This window comes from Staurois parvus, unplaced genomic scaffold (genome assembly GCF_062004578.1).
Source record: "Staurois parvus isolate SC_StPar_1 unplaced genomic scaffold, SC_StPar_1.0 ptg000272l, whole genome shotgun sequence".
Lineage (NCBI taxonomy): Eukaryota > Metazoa > Chordata > Amphibia > Anura > Ranidae > Staurois > Staurois parvus.
This window is the reverse complement of record NW_028318068.1, coordinates 1,552,894-1,572,114: the sequence shown is the minus strand read 5'-3', so window position 1 is coordinate 1,572,114 and position 19,221 is coordinate 1,552,894. Positions and strand designations below refer to the sequence as shown.

General features: G+C 46.5%; 1 protein-coding gene across 1 annotated transcript in view; it reads right to left on the bottom strand.

Moving 5' to 3' along the window:
- Positions 1-3,066: 3,066 nt before the first annotated feature.
- The window catches only part of LOC149459128 (acyl-coenzyme A amino acid N-acyltransferase 1-like), a 46,531-nt gene continuing 30,376 nt past the window's right edge, over positions 3,067-19,221 (bottom strand). The window contains exon 4 of the mRNA XM_089681597.1: positions 3,067-3,707. Coding sequence (XP_089537723.1) covers positions 3,111-3,707 — 597 coding nt within the window. The 3' untranslated portion in view covers positions 3,067-3,110. The remainder of the gene's footprint in view (positions 3,708-19,221) is intronic.

Below are 19,221 nucleotides of genomic sequence, written 5' to 3'. Positions count from 1 at the left end.
AAAATATTCAATCCCACCTCCTTGGTTTGTAGAGGAATTTGTTGCTGAACTGCAAAGTCTAAATCTATGAAGCAACTACACGCCCCAGAATCCACAATAGCCGTGGTCACTACTGTTCTCCCTGGTAGCTGAAGTGACACAGGTACCGCTAGGTAACTAGTGTTGCCCACACTGTTAGAAGATACCGTAGAGAAAATAGCGGAGCACTTACCCCTCTTGGCTGGACAGGTACATACCATATGGCCTGCTCCCCCACAGTAGAGGCAGAGATGGTAGGTAAGACGCCTCTGGCGTTCCTCGGGTGTTAGTGTCGGCCGGATTCTTCCCGATGGACCGGTCTCGGGTGTATCCATAGCATCCTGATTCTGACTTGCCGGCAGGAACAGGGTTGAAGCCTGAGGAGGTGTTCCCGTTGGGCCTCGTCCTTGGTTGCACCTTTCCTGCCTGCGCTCCCGCAACCGGCGGTCAATTTGTATAGTCAAAGCTATTAAGGCCTCCAAAGTGCTAGGTATGTCTATTCGGGCCAATTCGTCCTTCAGGGATTCAGCTAACCCTACGCGGAACTGGTGGTGCAGAGCCGCCTCGTTCCATTGGCAGTCACTACGCCAACGCCTGAAGTCGGCGGCATACTCCTCCACTGTCCGGTGACCCTGCCTGAGCGTATATAGGGCCCTCTCGGCCGTTGCGGTGCGCAGGGGGTCGTCATACAAGAGGGCCATAGCCTCAAAAAATACCGTTACCGACTTTAACAGGGGGTCTCGATTCTCTCGGAGCCGGTGGGCCCAGTCCTGGGGTCCTCCCTGTAGTAGGGAAATAATGAACCCTACCCTCACCGATTCGGAGGAAAAGGTCCGGGGCTGGAGGTCAAAGTATAACTGACAGGAGTTACGAAAGGCCCTGAATCTCCCTTGGTCTCCAGAAAAACGTTCCGGTGTGGGGACACGGGGTTCTGGTGCGGGTTCCCCAGGCCCCCTGGTAGAGGTAGCTAAAGTCTGCATGCGACTCTCCAATTCCGTATAACCCTCCTGTAGGCCCCTAATTCCCAGTGTAAGGGTCTCCATCCGTTGGCAGATGTCGTCCAGAGGGGAAGTTCCCCTTCCAGGCTCAGTCATGGCCGCAAGGTACTGTCAGGCTTCACCCAACGGGATCTCTAGTGGTCCACGGCACGGGGTTTCCCAGGGCGCGGAGTCTAAGTCCCAGTCTGCCTTTTCACCAGGGCCCCTGATGGTGGGGATGGACTTGGTGCAAGACTGAAACCAGGTCGCGTTCCTGGGCACCCCCGGCGGCGGCAGAGGGGTCCCGCTGGGGGTATGTGCCCGGGTTGAGCCTGCTGTGAAGGGGATGACAGATCCTGATCCGAGCGGGATGGATGGGATGACAGATCCCGATCCGAGCGGGATGGATGGGCAACTGTCAGGAGTGGACGAGGTCAGACTAGCCGGGTCGGAATTGTGCGGGCAGCGTGGTACAGGGGGAGTAAGCGGAGAATAGTCGGGGTCACAAGCCAGGTTCAACAGGTAGCGGGCAACGAGGTACCGAGGGTCAGGCAGAAGGATGGTCAGGGACGAGCCGGGGTCAGAGCAGGAGAAGGTAAGCATAAGTCAGAACAGGCAGAGTTTGGCAACTAGGAAGCGTACTTACAGGACTGGAACAAGACCTTGCGGCAACCTGGAGATGCACAGGGCAGCTTTAAATAGAGCGCCCTGTTCTCCCATTGGTGCGGCCGCGATCGCTACTGCGCATGCGCGGCCGCCGCCGCGATCGCCGAGGATTCGGCGCTCGCCGGCTGGGACGGATCGGCAGTCTGCGCATGCGCGCACCGCCGAGGACCCGGGATCCCTGACAGTAGCACCTCTAGTGTTAGGTAACGTGGGGTAAATTTATTGCTGAATCATAGTGGTTGTGTGAGTCTGAATTTATTGTGGGTTCAGTGGGAGGTCAGGCTGGAAGACTTTGCAGACCAGGCCTCTATCGCTTTCCCCTGGTTCTGGAGGATTCATGGAAACTTCTAGAAACCAGTGGGTGGAGGTAAGGAGACAGGATCTGCATACGTAATGGAATCTGGCCAATCCCCAGGCAGGAGGCCTAGCAAGGTGGCTAGGTCAGTCCTTAAATATGAAAGAGCCTAGCCAGCAGGGGAGTGGGGTGGAAGATGGATTGCTGAGTTGCTGTCATGTAGCCTGGGAGAGAACCCTGGGGAAGGGGGGGCTCTGCCTGAAGGCTGGAGGAAGGAGGAAGAAAGGAAGCTGAAAGAGGGAGTGCAAGTACCTCTATACGCCCAGGGCCTACAAAGGAGAGGTCTGCCAGGTGCAATACCCAGCAAGTTCTCCCTGGGACAGTGCTAAGGACTGTTCTGGAATCCCTTCTTCTGGGATACTCCTTGAGGCAGCCAAGTAGGTGGGTAGTTTCTACCTGGGGTCTGAAGAGATTCATCCAAGGGGACTTATTGCTCCTTAAAGAGACATGGTAACTGATCTGTTAAGAGACTGAGGCCACTCTGGAGGGAGTAGAGTCCAGGATCTATCCTTTTTGTACACATAATATAGGAAGTTGTCCTCAAAGTCTGTGTTCTAGTAGTCAAGTTGGGCATCCCATATACCCCTAAACCATGTCCAAGTTGTTTCCCCTAAATAAAACAACAAAAACAAATCTATGGACTGGTTACTGACCCTAAAGAAAGTTGGAAAATGTGTGTTGCCTCTGAAGGAAATAGGGGGACCTAAAACTTAGTGGCTCTCAAGGAGGTAGCGCTACACATATATAAGAAGAAAATTGGTAAAAGAAAGTATGAATTTCTATTAAAGTAGTATTAAACCCTCCAATTTTCCAACATAAAAATATTCATGACCATCCTGAAAACATGTAACAGAGTTTTTGTGTTAAAAATATGTCCTCACTCACAGCCATTTTTTTGAACTTCTGGTGGCGAAGACACGCAACTGAAATCACCAATACCATTTATTCATTAAGCTACAGCACATACATGACTAGCATCACATTTCAGCTGGACTCTTCGCCCCAAGCTGCCGATCAATCCCTGTGTGGAAAGTATAAAGACATGTAAAGTTTGTATTTTAGGTTTTTTTTTTATTTTTGTGACCAATCATTTCTTACAATTTATTTTTTTTAGAGCGTGGAATATTTCTACGCAAGAAGTCCTGTATTATTGGCCAGCTGATTTCCTGAGCCTGGCAGTGCGGGACAAGCTCCCCTCCCCACATTATTGAAATCTGTGTTGAAGATAATTTTGATGCAGGACAGAAAGGAGAACATGGAGGTTCTATGAGGTGTCCAGCTCCGGGATAACTCTTCATGTACACGTCCATCTTGCCACACTTTTTCGCTCTGGCTAATGACATCCTGGCAAAATGTAAGCTGTCATGGTTCTGATCCTTTTCTCCCACCAGGAAGAGGATGGGACCTTTGGCCTTTTCCAATGGAAGTACACAGGCCTGGTTTTCTGGTTTTGTTGGGTCTCCATATAATCGAGACATTTCATAAGCTTCAGAGGGTGTAAAAAGCATTCTCTCTGTTTGGTAGGGAATTCCAGGCAGGATAAGATCCCCGTAACTGACAGCGTTGCCGGTAATCACCGTGGGACCATTGATGCAGACTGCAGCGGCAATCTGTGGGAAATAAGACGCCATGGCTAGAGCCATCTCAGCTCCTTTGCTCACACCTATGACTCCAACTCCACTTTTGCACACCTGAATGACATTTAGTAACAAAGGTTAATGTCTGGTAAAGCTCTGGAAAACAGTGTAAAGTGTTATTAAACCCATGACCCTTCATTTACTATATCTGGTCTCCCCAGACCCTGCATTCACTATATCTGGTCTCCCCGGACCCTGCATTCACTATATCTGGTCTCCCCGGACCCTGCATTCACTATATCTGGTCTCCCCGGACCCTGTATTCACTATATCTGGTCTACCTGGACCCTGCATTCACTATATCTGGTCTCCCCGGACCCTGCATTCACTATATTTGTTCTCCCCGGACCTTGCATTCACTATATCTGGTCTCCCTGGACCTTGCATTCACTATATCTGGTCTCCCCGGACCCTGAATTCACTATATCTGGTCTCCCACAGTACACAAAACTTGGAAATGCAATTATTTTAGTAAATATAAACTGCTATATACCTTTTCTCATCAGCAGTATATAGCAGTCTTGTGACTTCTATCAGTGTCCAGCCGAGCACTGGTTAAAGCTTGTAGAAGGAGTTTTCATTCTCCCCTGATTGTCCTATAAGGTTGAATAACCCCTGACCCTCCATCTGGACAGCACTGATTGGTCCTGTGCTGTGCTGATCGCATGCACCCTCCCCCCAAAAAAACAAAAAAACTCTAGCAATACACACTAAACTTGAACACGTGCAGAGTGACTCCTAGAGCTCTGTACTATCAGCAGATGGATTGGGGACAGTAGAAGAAGGGATGACCAGAGAAGACAGGATGATACAGCCTTTTTACACACGCAGAGGATTAACCCCTTAGGTTCCACAATGAGTAAAACAAGCATGTTTTACTGCAAATACAGACTTATTTTACTGTTGTACACTTAGTAACACTTTAAGGCAAACATATATAGCTCGCTCTCTCTCTCTCTCTCTCTCTATACACATATATATATATATATATATATATATATATATATATATATATACACACATATACATACACACACAGTTAGGTCCATATATATATTTGGACAGAGGCACAATTTGTTTTTTTCAGGTATTTACCAAAACATATTCAAGCTCTAGTTCTATAATGGATATGGGCTGAAAGTGCACACTCTCAGGTTTAATTTGAGGGTATGTACATCCAAATTGGAGGAAGGGTTTAGTAATTAGAGCTTAAGAGTAACTTTTTCAAGGGACCAAAAGTAATTGGACAATTGAATAAAAAGCTCATTCATGGCCAGGTGTGGGCTATACCTTCATTATTTCTTCATCAATTAAGCAGGTAAAAGGTCTGGAGTTGATTCTAAGTGTGGCACTTGAAATTGAAATCTACTGCTGTGAACCTACACCATGCGTTCAAAAGGAGCTGTCCATGCAAGTGAAACAGGTTTCAAAAACTAAACAAATCCATCAGAGAGATAGCAGCAACATTAGGAGTGGCCACATCAACAGTTTGGTACATTCTGAGGAAAGAAGAATGCACTGGTGAGCTCAGGAACATAAAAAGGCATGGACGTCCATGGAGGACAACAGTGGTGGATGATCGCAGGATCCTCTCTATGGTAAAAAAAAACCCATTCACAACATCCAGACAAGTGAAGGACACTCTCCAGGAGGTGGGCGTATCATTGTCAAAGTCTACAATCAAGAGAAGACTTCACGAGAGCAAATACAGAGGGTTCACCACAAGGTGCAAACCATTCATAAGCCTGAAGAATAGAAAAGCCAGATTAGACTTTGCCAAGAAACATCTAAAAAAGCCAGACCAGTTCTGGAAAAGCATTCTTTGGACAGATGAATCTAAGATTAATCTGTACCAGAACAACGGGAAGAAAAACGCGTGGAGAAGGCTTGGAACAGCTCATGATCCAAAGCACACAACGTCATCTGTAAAACATGGGCATGCATGGCTTCCAGTGGCACTGGGTCATTGGTGTTTATTAATGATGTAACAGAAGACAGAAGCAGCCGGATGAATTCTGCAGTGTTAGAGATATGCTGTCAGCCCAGATTCAGCCAAATGTGGACTGCGCTTCACAGTACAGGTGGACAATGATCCAAAATGCACTGCATAAGCAACCCAGGAGCTTTTGAAGGAAAAGAAGTGGAATATTCTGCAATGGCCGAGTCAGTCACCTGATCTCAACCCAATTGATGCATTTCACTTGCTGAAGGCAAAACTAAAAGGCAGAAAGACCCACAAACAAAGAACAACTGAAGACAGCTGAAAATGGAGGGACTGTGTATAAAAATAGTGGCAGTTCCTAAAATTTGTACTCTATATTTATGTTGAACTCCTTGAATTAAAGCTGAAAGTCTGCACTTCAAATTCATTTGGATTGTTTCATTTTTATTTATTCTGGTGGCATACAGAGCCAAAAGTATGAAAATTGTGCCTGTGTCCAAATATATATGGACCTAACTGTGTGTGTGTGTGTATATACAGTTGTGTTCAAAATAATAGCAGTGTGTTGAAAAAAGTGACTAAAGCTCAAAATCCTTCTAATAGCTTTTATTTCCATCCACACAAATGCATTGGGAACACTACACATTCTATTCCAAATCAAAACATGAAGAAAAATATCAAATTTGTGTTGTTCCTCTAAAAACATTGAAGAAAAGTGAATATTAGACGGTTCAAAAAAATAGCAGTGTTTGTATTCTTCTTTACAAACTCAAACATTCACTATATAAACTGAAAAATGTTTGAAGATTTTGCTTATCTTTGAATCACTTAATGAATATTTGGTTGTAGTCGCACTGTTTCTGAGAACTGCTGTACATCTGTGTTGCATGGAGTCACCCAACTTCTGGCCCCTGTGATCAGGTATTCCAGCCCAGGATGATTGGACTACATTCCACAGTTCTTCTCTATTTCTTGGTTTTGCCTCAAACTGCATTTTTGATGTCACCCCACAAGTTTTCTGTTGGATTAAGATCCGGGGATTGGGCTGGTCACTCCATAACGTCAATCTTGTTGGTCTGGAACCAAGATGTTGCACGTTTACTGGTGTGTTTGGGGTCGTTGTATTGTTGGAACACCCATTTCAAGGGCATTTCCTCTTCAGCATAAGGCAGCATGACCTCTTCAAGTACTCTGATGTATTCAAACTGATCCATAATCCCTGGTATGCGATAAATAGGCCCAACACCGTAGTATGAGAAACATCCCCATATCATGATGCTTGCACCACCATGCTTCACTGTCTTCACAGTGTACTGTGGCTTGAATTCAGGGTTTGGGGGTCGTCTGACAAACTGTCTCCGGCCACTAGACCCAAAAAGAACAATCTTACTTTCATCAGTCCACAAAATGTTGCGCCATTTCTCTTTAGGCCAGTCAATGTGCTCTTTGGCAAATTGTAACCTCTTCAGCACATCTTTTCTCCAACAGTGGGACTTTGCGGGGGCTTCTTGCAGATAGCTTGGCTTCACATAGGTGTCTTCTAATTGTAACAGTACTCACAGGGAACTTTACACCTTCTTTCATCTTCCTGGAGCTGATTGTTGGCTGAGTCCTTGCCATTTTGACTATTCTTCTATCCATTCGAATGGAAGTTTTTCGCTTTCTTTCACATCTTTCAGGTTTTGGTTGCCATTTTAAAGCATTTGCGATCATTTTAGCTGAGCAGCCTATCATTTTCTGCACTTCTTTATATGTTTTCCCCTCTCCAATCAACTTTTTAATCAAGGTACGCTGTTCTTCTGAACAATGCCTGGAACGACCCATTTTCCTCAGAATTTCAGAGAGAAATGCACTGTAACCAGCATGTACAACATTTGCTGCCTTCCTTCCTTAAATAAGGGCAATAATTGCCACCTGTTTTTCACAGAATGAATGACCTCACTAATAGAACTCCACACTGCTATTATTTTGAACATGCCCCTTTCAATGAGTGATTCAATGACACAGAATCAGCAGCATGCATGTCATGACTGTTGGGTCTGTTGGATTTCTATTACTCTACTACACCTGCTAGTAAATTATTTGCCATGTAGAAATATCATTTCTACCAAAAACAGTGATTGATTCGGTTAGTGATGTCTGACTGCTATTATTTTGAACACAACTGTATATATATATATATATATATATATATATATATATATCATACCCGGGATGTTTACTAAACTCTTGTTCGGACAGATTTCAGTGAGTTATTCCAAAAAATTACAGGTCTACAATAAAAAAAATACATATTTCCATGCAAAAAAATGTACCACTTTGACCACAGAAATATGGACATAATCAGACCGCTAGGGAGGTTAAAGAATACACAACCACATTAAGCGATGGTGTTATATCTGCTAGAAGTTCGCCTTTAACTGTGCCAAAGAAAAATGTATTCATTAATGAAACAATGGACATTCTTAGGTTCCTTTTAGAAAGGTAAAAAGAAAAGGCAAAATGTTTTATTATCTGTAGCAATCCTTGCTCCTAATCAGAATACTTTTTTTTCACATTATTCTGGAAAATCTTATCGTGTATCCATTCCATTGAATTTCATTCTGTATGTATTTATATCTTAGTGGTAATTCTTATAACTACAATTTGTTATTTCTATATTTGTTAATGGTATCATCCAGCTTTTCTGTATGTTGGGACTAGTTAGTTTAGTCCTTAGAACCAGTCCTTCATTTTCCCCTTTAATAAGCTACCAGACTTCAAAACCATCATAAGGCTGAGAAGATTATTGTTTCTTTCACCACTTCAAGTCTGGACACTTTCACCCCCTTCCAGTCCAGGCCAATTTTTTAGCTTTCAACGTTGTCACACTTTGAATGACAATTGCGCGATCATGCAACACTGTACCCATATGAATTTTTTAGCATTTTTTTGAGACAGATAAAACTTTCTTTTGGTGGTATATATTCACCACTGGGATTTTTATTTTTTTGCTATATAAATGAAAAAGTCCAAACATTTTGAAAAAAAACTGTATTTCTTATACAATTTTGCAAATAAATAATCTTTCTTTATAAATCTTGGCTAAAATGTATTCAGCTATCTTTTTAGTAAAAAAAAATAACCCAAATTAGTTTATAACCAAAAATTATAATTTTTCTAAATTTTTAACTACATTTTTATTTTATTTTTTATATTATTATTTATGTGTTTGTTTTTTTTAACATACTGTCACAAGCTGTCAGAAAAAGCGTTTAAAAACAGGGAGCTTAAGCAGGATTGATCGGAAGCAGCCTTCCTATGCAGACAAGGAAGCTCTGACGCTGGGACTCTTGCCAAGGCTATATTTGCTCATCAATTGGCCGCAACCCCCTGTGCATTATGGTTCTGATGGGGTCTGTTCCTTCCCATCTTCCCAGAACTTTGATAATGTAATAATTCTATGCTGTGATGCTGTCAAGAGATGTCTATTTCATGCTGTAATGCTCGCATTATTATTGGTGTGTGTTATTATGCAGATAGTGATGACTATAAGATATATCCTCCTGTGTGTCGTGTGATAATAAGTGTGGAGGTTTTGACAGTGCAAGAATATTGCAGTTGGATTCTGTTATTTCTTGGAGTGCTGAGTGAACGCTATGATGTGCCAGGGCAGGGGTTCAATTGGTAGAGGGTCTTTCACATGCTTAGAATAATTAATGGTGTAAATGCTGATTAAATGTACCTGTGTGTGTGTCATTGTGTGTATATGACTTGCTTTTAGTTATTGTATCCAACATTGCATTACAGAAGGAAACAAGATCGCTCCACCTATGGTGGTTTTAGTTACCTCTTCTCCCCCAGCCTGCTGATTGGACAATAAAGAAGTGGCAGTAAACTGATGAGGTCATCCCTAGGTTCCACCATCCTGCAAGCATGCTCACAACATGACTGCACTGTGAAAAGCAGCAGAACCTGGTTTGCTCATGCTTCACAAAGTATGAAAAGGAAACCTCATAATGGCACTATGGATGACAGGGAAATTGTGTGTTATTGTCATACATCAGCTTCAAAGAGAATACATAGGGAACTGATATAATTGGAGAACAGCTGGCAGTGACATGTAACCCCTTCTGCTGTCATATGACTTGACATGTCAGTGCCAAGCTGAAGGCCAATGAAAGTTACTCTTTTGTACTGAGATATGGCTAATCCATTGCATCAGAAAAGTGAATGTTGCATGCATGTGCCAATTACTGTTTGGGATTGTAAAAGTTGGACAGCCAGATGAAAAGAGATAAGTGGGGATCCTTAGCAAAAGAGCAACTTGACATCTTGGTGGCAGGCAGCAAACTGCAGGAAAAAAAACCTATCTTGGTGTTTGGTTAAGGGGGGCACTTGCCAATGTTCTTGCCTGCATTTTAAGGATATGGATTGTTGACCAATAATTTGGGATGAGAAGGCTTCATATATCATCACTGCAGCAAGGAGCTCTCTGGATTTGAGTTGAAATCTCCAAATAGCGTGTTTGATTACTGGGCCTACAGGTGATTCCTGTGGCTCCACCACTGATTGACTGGAGAACTAATATAAATGCAACTACTACCGTTAGCCAATGTCCAGAATGGTGAGCCAGCATTAGAGAGGAGAGACCCTAAAGGAGGCATGGGCACGAGATGTATATTCTCTTCCTACTGACAGTATGTGTGGCTAAAAGGAGAAAAGAATTCCTGGAAACCTGAAGTAAAAGGTAAGACTAGGCCCCTGTTATATTGCTATAATAATTGCATGTTTGTTGCCGATGTATTGTAATTATTATCTGTCTGTTGCTCATGTATTGTAACCACGACCCATTTGTTGCCTTTGAAACACCAGTGGAATTATCACGAGTTTCACATTTTCTAATCTCAACTTTTTATTCATGAAGCTATACAATTTTATCTGATAAAAAGAAGGCGGTATACGAGCGCTAGGATCTGATTAGAGAATGAGCAGCTAGCATAAAGGTACAACCTCTCAACCTTTGAAACAAAAACTGTCAGAGAATTCAGCGCTAAATTAAAAAATGTAGATAAAAATAGACAATAATGTGAAAAATATTCATATAGATACGCTGTGGAGCGTTCAATAAATAGCAAGTGTAAACCGTCTATGATGGTGACGTTTAAAGTGCAATGAGTGACATAAAATAAACTGGATATAAAATCACGCAAAGTAATAATGTCAAATAATCACATAATGGTGAAAACAGTGACTTCCTGTAACCAGCGTACACACAGTGAAGGACGCAGCCTCCATTTTGTTAAGAGTATCCATGTTATTCCCTCATTCTTCCCTCCCTCCCTCTCTGAGAGGCACAGTGACATATGGCAGCCTGTGTGTGTGTTAAAAGTGTCACAGGCCAGAGCCAGCAGGGGAGCTATGAGCTATAGGACCCCCAAGGGAGCCGGGGCCTCACTGTCCAAAGAACCTGTAAAATGTAACACCTCGTATAAGATAAGGCAAGATTTCCCAGGAGTTCCAAGAACATTCCAAGGAAACACGACCAGATAACCTTTGTTAAAATCCATTTTCCCCCTATGTCTCATATCTTGGAATATGAGAGACTTACATAAAAACTGGACATATCGTCAGATTGGCTAATAGGAGACAAACATTTTGGTAGGTCACTCGCCTTGTCTCGAATACATAGGAAAGCTGAAAAGTAGATCTCGTGAACCGTTCAGTGTATAATTTCATAATTCATATCTAATCAATCCTCAGACGTGTCTGCATAATAATCTGGACGCGGGTGGAATGTCACTGGTGCAGATGGAAAGTTATGGGCCAAAATATGAGTTAGGAGAGATTTTGGCTTTAGTTGAGGTATCCGCCCAGACCTCCATGCCCTAAACTGGGTATTGGTCCTTGAATTCAGAGACACCCCCTGCTGGGGAACTCAAAATGGGCTGTCAGGCCTAAGAGAGCAAAGTTGAAGACGTCTCCCATTTTAACATCAGTACCACCTGGGGAGACCTGTGCCCCTTCGCTCAGAAACTTGGATCTGCTAACCCAGGACTTTGGCAAGTACCTTAACCCTTTCACCTCTCTGATATTTCTTTGCTGTGCTGTTGTTCTCTGTATATTTATATATACATATTAGTTACATCTTTTTCTGTAAATATTTTTATTGCACCCCTTTCCGACTTTTCAGTAATAAATCTTTCCTTCTGAAAGTGTTGAACTGTTTCTATAGCTCTTAATTGCAATTTACGAGTTCCTGCCTCTAAAAGAGACGCTACTGTGTTTGTTTAACCCTCTGTATAACCGGCCTGCAGTGTCCGTTTTATACAGACGATTATCTCAACCATCATAGTGTTATAGCTGATATCGCCGAGTTTCCTCTTTCTCTGTACAAAAAGGAGGTGGTGGCAGTGTGAAGGGTTAATTGTGTAATTAACCTGACCCAGAAACAATCGCATTCAGGCTGCTGGTGCATCTATTGTGGTCCAATTAGCTGGAAAATCGTTGTGCAGTGTGCAGCTGAGTGTGGTGTTGTTACGCACGTGACATCGCGGTTTTAAGATTGGCTAGTCCTTCGGTCACGAGTTTGGTGATAAGGGCTGGGGTCTGACGCCGCGTTCGTCACATATTGGTGACAGCGATCATGGGATCGTCACATATTGGTGGTAGCGTCCGTCACACTCCCGTGACTGTGAATGGGTGTATAATGCACTAACCAGATAGCGCAAATATATGCGCCTTTGAGTTGTCAGACCACTTCTGGTTGTCCGGATCTGGAAAAAGCAAGAATCAGGAGATCATCTGGCAAACCAGCAGCACAACAGGTGATCAGCATGTCATCTCTCTCCACGTGGTATTACATCCAGCAGGGGGTCATGATCCAGGTATCATAGATACTAAGCCATCCAGCATGGAAACCTCACAGTGGCAGTTATGGGGCACCAAAACAAGGATCCACCTTAACCACTTCCCGACCGGCTGTTGCATATAAACGGCCGGACGGTGGCAGTGCAGGGTCGGGTGGCCGTTTATAAACGACCTCCCCGCACCCTGCTTGTGCGCGCTCCCTGGGAGCGCACAGCACCGTGATCCGGTGCCCGCTGTGTCCTCCGGACACAGTGAGACACCGATCGTCGGACGGGACCTCTGTACGAGGTCCCGATCATGTGATCACTGATTGGCCAATCAGTGATCACATGCAAAGTAGTAAGTGTAAGGGACCGCCTGGCGACACCACTAGCACTCCACTAATCAGGCGTCCCCAGCGCACGGAGTCTAAGTCCCAGAGTACTTGTTCACCAGAGCCCCTGATGGTGGGGATGGACTTGGAGTACCCCGGGACCAGGTCGTGCTTACTGAGGGCACCCGTCAGTGGTAGGGGTGGTCGCCAGGGGCTCCCACGGGAGAGAGCCTGATATGAGGAGGTCTGGGAACCCCGCTGAGAGGAATGGATGGATGGATGAGCAAGTGCAGAGTCAGGCAAGCCGGGTCGGTAACGGGGAGGACAGCACGGTACAAGGCAGCGGGCAGAGAATAGTCGGGTCACACGCCAGGTCATCAACAGTAGGTCAAATCCAATAGGGGACATGCGGAAGAGAGGTCAGGCAAAGCAAGGGTCTGGGCAGGAGAATTCAGCAGTGGTCAGGTACAATCCGGGTCAGCAACTTACAGGTTCAGGTTCAGATACAGGGTACAGGATACAGGGCAAGGACAAGACCAGAAGGCACTGAATGACAGCTCAGGGCCGTTTAAATATCGCGCCCTGCGCTGCCATTGGTGCCCAGCGGGCGGCCGCGGCTCCTATTGCGCATGCGCGAACTCACGCGCCGCGGCCGGCCCGGACCTAGAGCCCGCGTCCCTGCACAGGGCGGCATACTGCGCCTGCGCCGGGACCATCGCGGCGGGGATCGAGGGGATCCCTGACATTGCCCCCCCCCCTACGGGCAACCTCCGGATGCCCACCCGATCTCTCCACCACGGGTGGTCACGAAGAAACCGCCGGACAAGTCTGGGTGCATGGACATTATGGGCTGGTTCCCAAGAATTGTCCTCGGGGCCATAGCCCTTCCATTTTATAAGAAATTGGGTCTGGCCCCCCCTTCTTCGGCACTTCAGGATCGTTTCCACCTCATATTCTTCTTGTCCCTCCACCGTTATGGCCTCCGGAGGTCTGGATTCACGTTCTGGGAAGGCATCCGGGATCACAGGTTTAAGTAAGGACACGTGGAAAACAGGATGAATTCTGAATGTTTCAGGGAGGGTAAGTTCATATGCCACCTCGTTGACCATTCGTTTCACACAAAAAGGCCCCACGAATTTAGGTCCCAATTTCTTTGAGGGACAAAGCATTCTCAAGTTGGTTGTTGCCAACCAGACCTTATCCCCAGGCTTCAGCACCAGATTCCCTCTTCGTTTCTTGTTATATGCATTCTTGTTATCCTCCTGGGCCCGAGCGATGGCTTCCTGTAGTACTTTGTTGTTCGAGGAGAAGAAGTTTAATGCGTCTTGCGTTGCCGGAACTGGGCACTCAGAGACCAAATCAGGAAGAAAGACAGGGTGAAATCCGTAATTAGAGAAGAACGGAGATTGCCCTGTCGCCGAATGGCTTGCGTTGTTATATGCAAATTCCGCTAAAGGTAACAGTGGTAACCAATTATCTTGAAGGAAGGATGTGTAGCAACGCAAGTATTGTTCTAGGGTCTGGTTCGTCCTCTCGGTCTGTCCGTTGGTCTGAGGGTGGAAAGCAGAGGAGAGGGACAACTTGATATCCAGGGCCTTGCACAGGGCCCTCCAAAATCTAGATGTAAATTGGACCCCGCGATCCGAGACGATGTCCTCCGGGATTCCATGTAACCTTACGATTTCCTGGATGAATATTCGCGCAGTCTCGGATGCAGACGGAGTCCTCCTCAATGGTACAAAGTGAGCCATTTTCGATAATCGATCGATGACCACGAAGATCGCGGTGTGTTCTTGGGACGGTGGGAGCTCGACTATAAAGTCCATTGCGATCCCTTGCCACGGTCGTTCAGGAATCGGCAAGGGACACAGCAGTCCCCAAGCCTTGTTCCTCGATGGCTTGTTTTTCTGGCAGACGGTACAGGATCTTACATAGAGTTTACAATCCTTGGCCATACTTGGCCACCAAAAAGAGCGTTGGAGAAGCTCCAGGGTCTTGGCTGGGCCAAAGTGTCCCGCCATCGGGTGGTCATGGCAATGTCCCAGGACAAGGGTCCGGACCTCTTCAGGGACCATGACCAACCCATCCTTCCATAGGAGTCCCCCCTTGTTCTGGAGGGACACACCAACTGGGACTGACGCGGCCGTGGATGCCTCCAATAGTTTGGACCGAAGGTCCGTCTGGAGCGCCAAGAAATTTCCTGCAGACAGAATCGTATCAGGTACCGGATCTTCTTTGGAGTCTTCAAACATGCGAGATAGTGCATCAGGTTTCGTATTTTTAGATCCGGGCCTATACGTGATGTGAAAAATGAACCTGGAGAAGAACAATGCCCATCTTGCCTGCCGTGGGCGTAAGCGTTTGGCGGTCCTTAGGTACTCGAGATTATTGTGATCAGTGAAGATCAAGATGGGGTGCGAGGCACCTTCCAGCAGGTACCTCCATTCTTCGAGAGCTGTTTTGATGGCCAACAACTCTCGATCGCCGATATCGTAGTTCTTTTCTGCTGGGGTAAGTTTCCTTGAGAAGAACGCTACAGGATGGAGCAACTCTTTGGTGCCCTTTCGCTGGGACAGGATGGACCCCACCGCATTCTCTGAAGCGTCTACTTCCAAAATGTATGGCAGGGCAGCGTCCGGGTGGCCCAGAATGGGTGCCGAGGTAAAGAGTTTCTTCAAGGCCTCAAAGGCTTCCTGAGCCTCCGGCGTCCATCTGAACCGGGTTCCAAGCTTGGTCAACTGAGTTATGGGGGAGACCAGACCCGAGAAGTTCTTAATGAACTTCCGGTAGAAATTCGCAAAACCGATAAACCGCTGGACGCCCTTCTTGTCCGCGGGTACCGGCCACTCCAAAATCGCCGAGACTTTCTGAGGGTCCATTGCGACCCCCGCGGTGGAGATAATCAACCCCAGGAACGTAATGCTAGGTTGCTCAAAGCAACACTTATCTGCCTTGGCGTATAACCCATGCTGACGTAACCGCCCCAACACCCTTGCCACATGTATCCTGTGATCCTTCAGGGAGGATGAGAAAATCAGTATATCGTCCAGGTAAACGATAACGAAAATGTCCAGGTAATCCCTAAAAATATCGTTTACGAAATGCTGAAATGTGGCTGGTGCATTGCACAGACCAAATGGCATGACCAGGTATTCAAAGTGCCCAAATCGTGTACGGAACGCGGTTTTCCACTCGTCCCCCTCCCTTATGCGAACTAGGTTGTACGCCCCCCTTAGATCAAGTTTAGTAAATATGACCGCAGTCTTCAGGCTCTGAAATAACTCTGGCACTAACGGTAATGGGTAACGATTTTTAATCGTGACCCTGTTCAGCTCCCGGTAGTCTATACATGGTCTCAGAGATTTGTCTTTTTTTTCCACGAAGAAGATCCCCGCCCCTGCTGGCGAAGTGGAGGGACGGATGAACCCCTTCTGGAGACTGTCCTCAATGTATTCCTTCAGGGTCCCCAATTCGAGTTCCGATAGGGGAAAAATTTGCCCAAAAGGAATCTCAGAGCCGGGTAACAGGTCAATGGGACAATCATACGGGCGGTGGGGGGGCAGGGCATCTGCTCCCCGTTTACTGAACACGTCCAGGAATTCATGATATTCTGTGGGAATAACCTGTTTCAGATCAGAATCCCCCTCGGAGCATAGGAGGACCTGGGGGCCTGCCGGGCCTGAAGTGCGGCAGTGTTCCTGACAGTATGGGGAAGGGAACAAGATTGACCCGGTTTCCCAGTCAATTTGGGGGTTATGGGCCCGTAACCAAGGGAGCCCCAAAATGACTGGGAACAGAGGTGACGCAATGGCATCCAGGCGGAGGAATTCCCGGTGTTGGTTGGCAATGGTAGTGGCAATGGGGGGAGTTTCCTGATTAACCACTCCTGATTTTATCTGGGAACCATCGGCCAAAAATATGTTAAAACCCCTCTTTCTGGGTTGGAGGGGAATTTTCTGCTGACGAGCAAAGTCTAAATCCAGAAAACAACTGCATGCCCCCGAATCAATTATGGCTGTCACTTCCACGGTCCTTTCGGGGAGCTGAAAGGAGAGGGGTACAACTAAGTATTGGGAAGGACTGACATTGCCAATAGACAAGGAAGAAAAAGAGGTACACTTACTCATTTTCTGAGGGCAGGATCGTACCATATGACCGGCTTCCCCGCAGTAGAGGCAGAGGTTCTGCGAGCGTCTCCGCTGGTGTTCTTCTGGCGATAATTTGGGTCGAGCCAGGCCTAGTTGCATGGGTTCTGGAACATCTCCTGGGAGTGGATTCTGGATACTTGGTCTAGGTGGTTGGCTGGGGCCTAGGAATGGACCCCAGTTGTTTCCACAACCCTGGCCGGACCTCTCAAACCTGCGTTCCCGCAGTCGTCGGTCAATCTTTATCGTCAGGGCAATTAGATCCTCTAATGACTCAGGAACCTCTACCCGGGCCAGCTCATCCTTTAGGGGTTCTGATAGCCCCATGCGGAACTGGTGCAACAAAGCAAACTCGTTCCAACGAGTGTCCCCCATCCAGCGCCTAAAATCTGAGGCGTATTCCTCGGCCGCCCGACGGCCCTGTCGGAGTGTGTATAAGATTGCTTCGGCAGAAGCAGCCCGCTGCGGGTCATCATATAGGATGGCCATCGCCTCAAAGAAGTCCTTGACTGTTCCTAGGTGTGGGTCATTGTTTCCCCTTAACCGATGGGCCCAATCTTGGGGTTCGCCCTGCAACAGTGAGATTATAAATCCCACCTTCACTGATTCGGTCAAAAAGGTACGGGGTTGAAGTTCAAAAAATAGGAGGCAGGACTCACGGAATGACCTGAAGCGTGAGCGGTCCCCGTGAAAACGCTCCGGTAGGGGTACCCGGGGTTCCGCCATAGGTAGCGGGGCGGAGGCCCCTGATGCTGGCTCAAGAGCAGCCGGGGGTGCAGAAACTGGGGCCTGTGGGGCTGGGTCAGATATGGAGCAGGTCTGGAAGCGGTGCTCCAGCTGCATGCATTTATCCTGCAGGGCTGCTACGGCCTGCGTCAGGTTAGATAGATGCCTGCAAATTTCTTCCAGCGGGGAGGGCCCTCCTCTAGGCTCAGTCATGGCCTTCTGGTACTGTAAGGGACCGCCTGGCGACACCACTAGCACTCCACTAATCAGGCGTCCCCAGCGCACGGAGTCTAAGTCCCAGAGTACTTGTTCACCAGAGCCCCTGATGGTGGGGATGGACTTGGAGTACCCCGGGACCAGGTCGTGCTTTCTGAGGGCACCCGTCAGTGGTAGGGGTGGTCGCCAGGGGCTCCCACGGGAGAGAGCCTGATATGAGGAGGTCTGGGAACCCCGCTGAGAGGAATGGATGGATGGATGGATGGATGAGCAAGTGCAGAGTCAGGCAAGCCGGGTCGGTAACGGGGAGGACAGCACGGTACAAGGCAGCGGGCAGAGAATAGTCGGGTCACACGCCAGGTCATCAACAGTAGGTCAAATCCAATAGGGGACATGCGGAAGAGAGGTCAGGCAAAGCAAGGGTCTGGGCAGGAGAATTCAGCAGTGGTCAGGTACAATCCGGGTCAGCAACTTACAGGTTCAGGTTCAGATACAGGATACAGGATACAGGGCAAGGACAAGACCAGAAGGCACTGAATGACAGCTCAGGGCCGTTTAAATATCGCGCCCTGCGCTGCCATTGGTGCCCAGCGGGCGGCCGCGGCTCCTATTGCGCATGCGCGAACTCACGCGCCGCGGCCGGCCCGGACCTAGAGCCCGCGTCCCTGCACAGGGCGGCATACTGCGCCGGGACCATCGCGGCGGGGATCGAGGGGATCCCTGACAGTAAGCAAGATGTCACTTGTGACATCATTGCTTACTACGTGTGAAATCTGTGAATGATCACAGAGGTCACATGGTACAAGGCTATTCACAACAGCCTTGTACCATGTGACAAGCTTTGACCAATCACAGCTCACTCAGTAATTCTCAATGAGTGCAGGAATGCACACAGAGAGAAAGAGAAATGATTTCTTTTACATCCTATATGGGTGTAAAAGCAATCAGTGTAAAAAAAAAAATCTTCCTCACCCCCCACAAGTAGTACATTGTCACCATGGTGACACTGTACTGCTAGGGTGACAGTATGTAAAAAAATAAAAATAAAATAACAAACAATAATATAATAAAAATAAAAATGTAAAAATAAATGTTTAAAAAATTATAATTTTTGGTTATAAACTAATTTGTTTTTTTTTGTTTTTTTTACTAAAAAGATAACGGAATAAATTTTGGCAAAGATTTATGATGAAATATTATTTATTTGCAAAATTTTATAAAAAAAACACTTTTGTTCAAAATTTTTGGACTTTTTCATTTACATAGCAAAAAAAATAAAAATCCCAGCGGTGAATAAATACCACCAAAATAAAGCTTTATCTGTCTCAAAAAAATGGTAAAAAATTAATTTGGGTACAGTGTTGCATGACTGCGCAA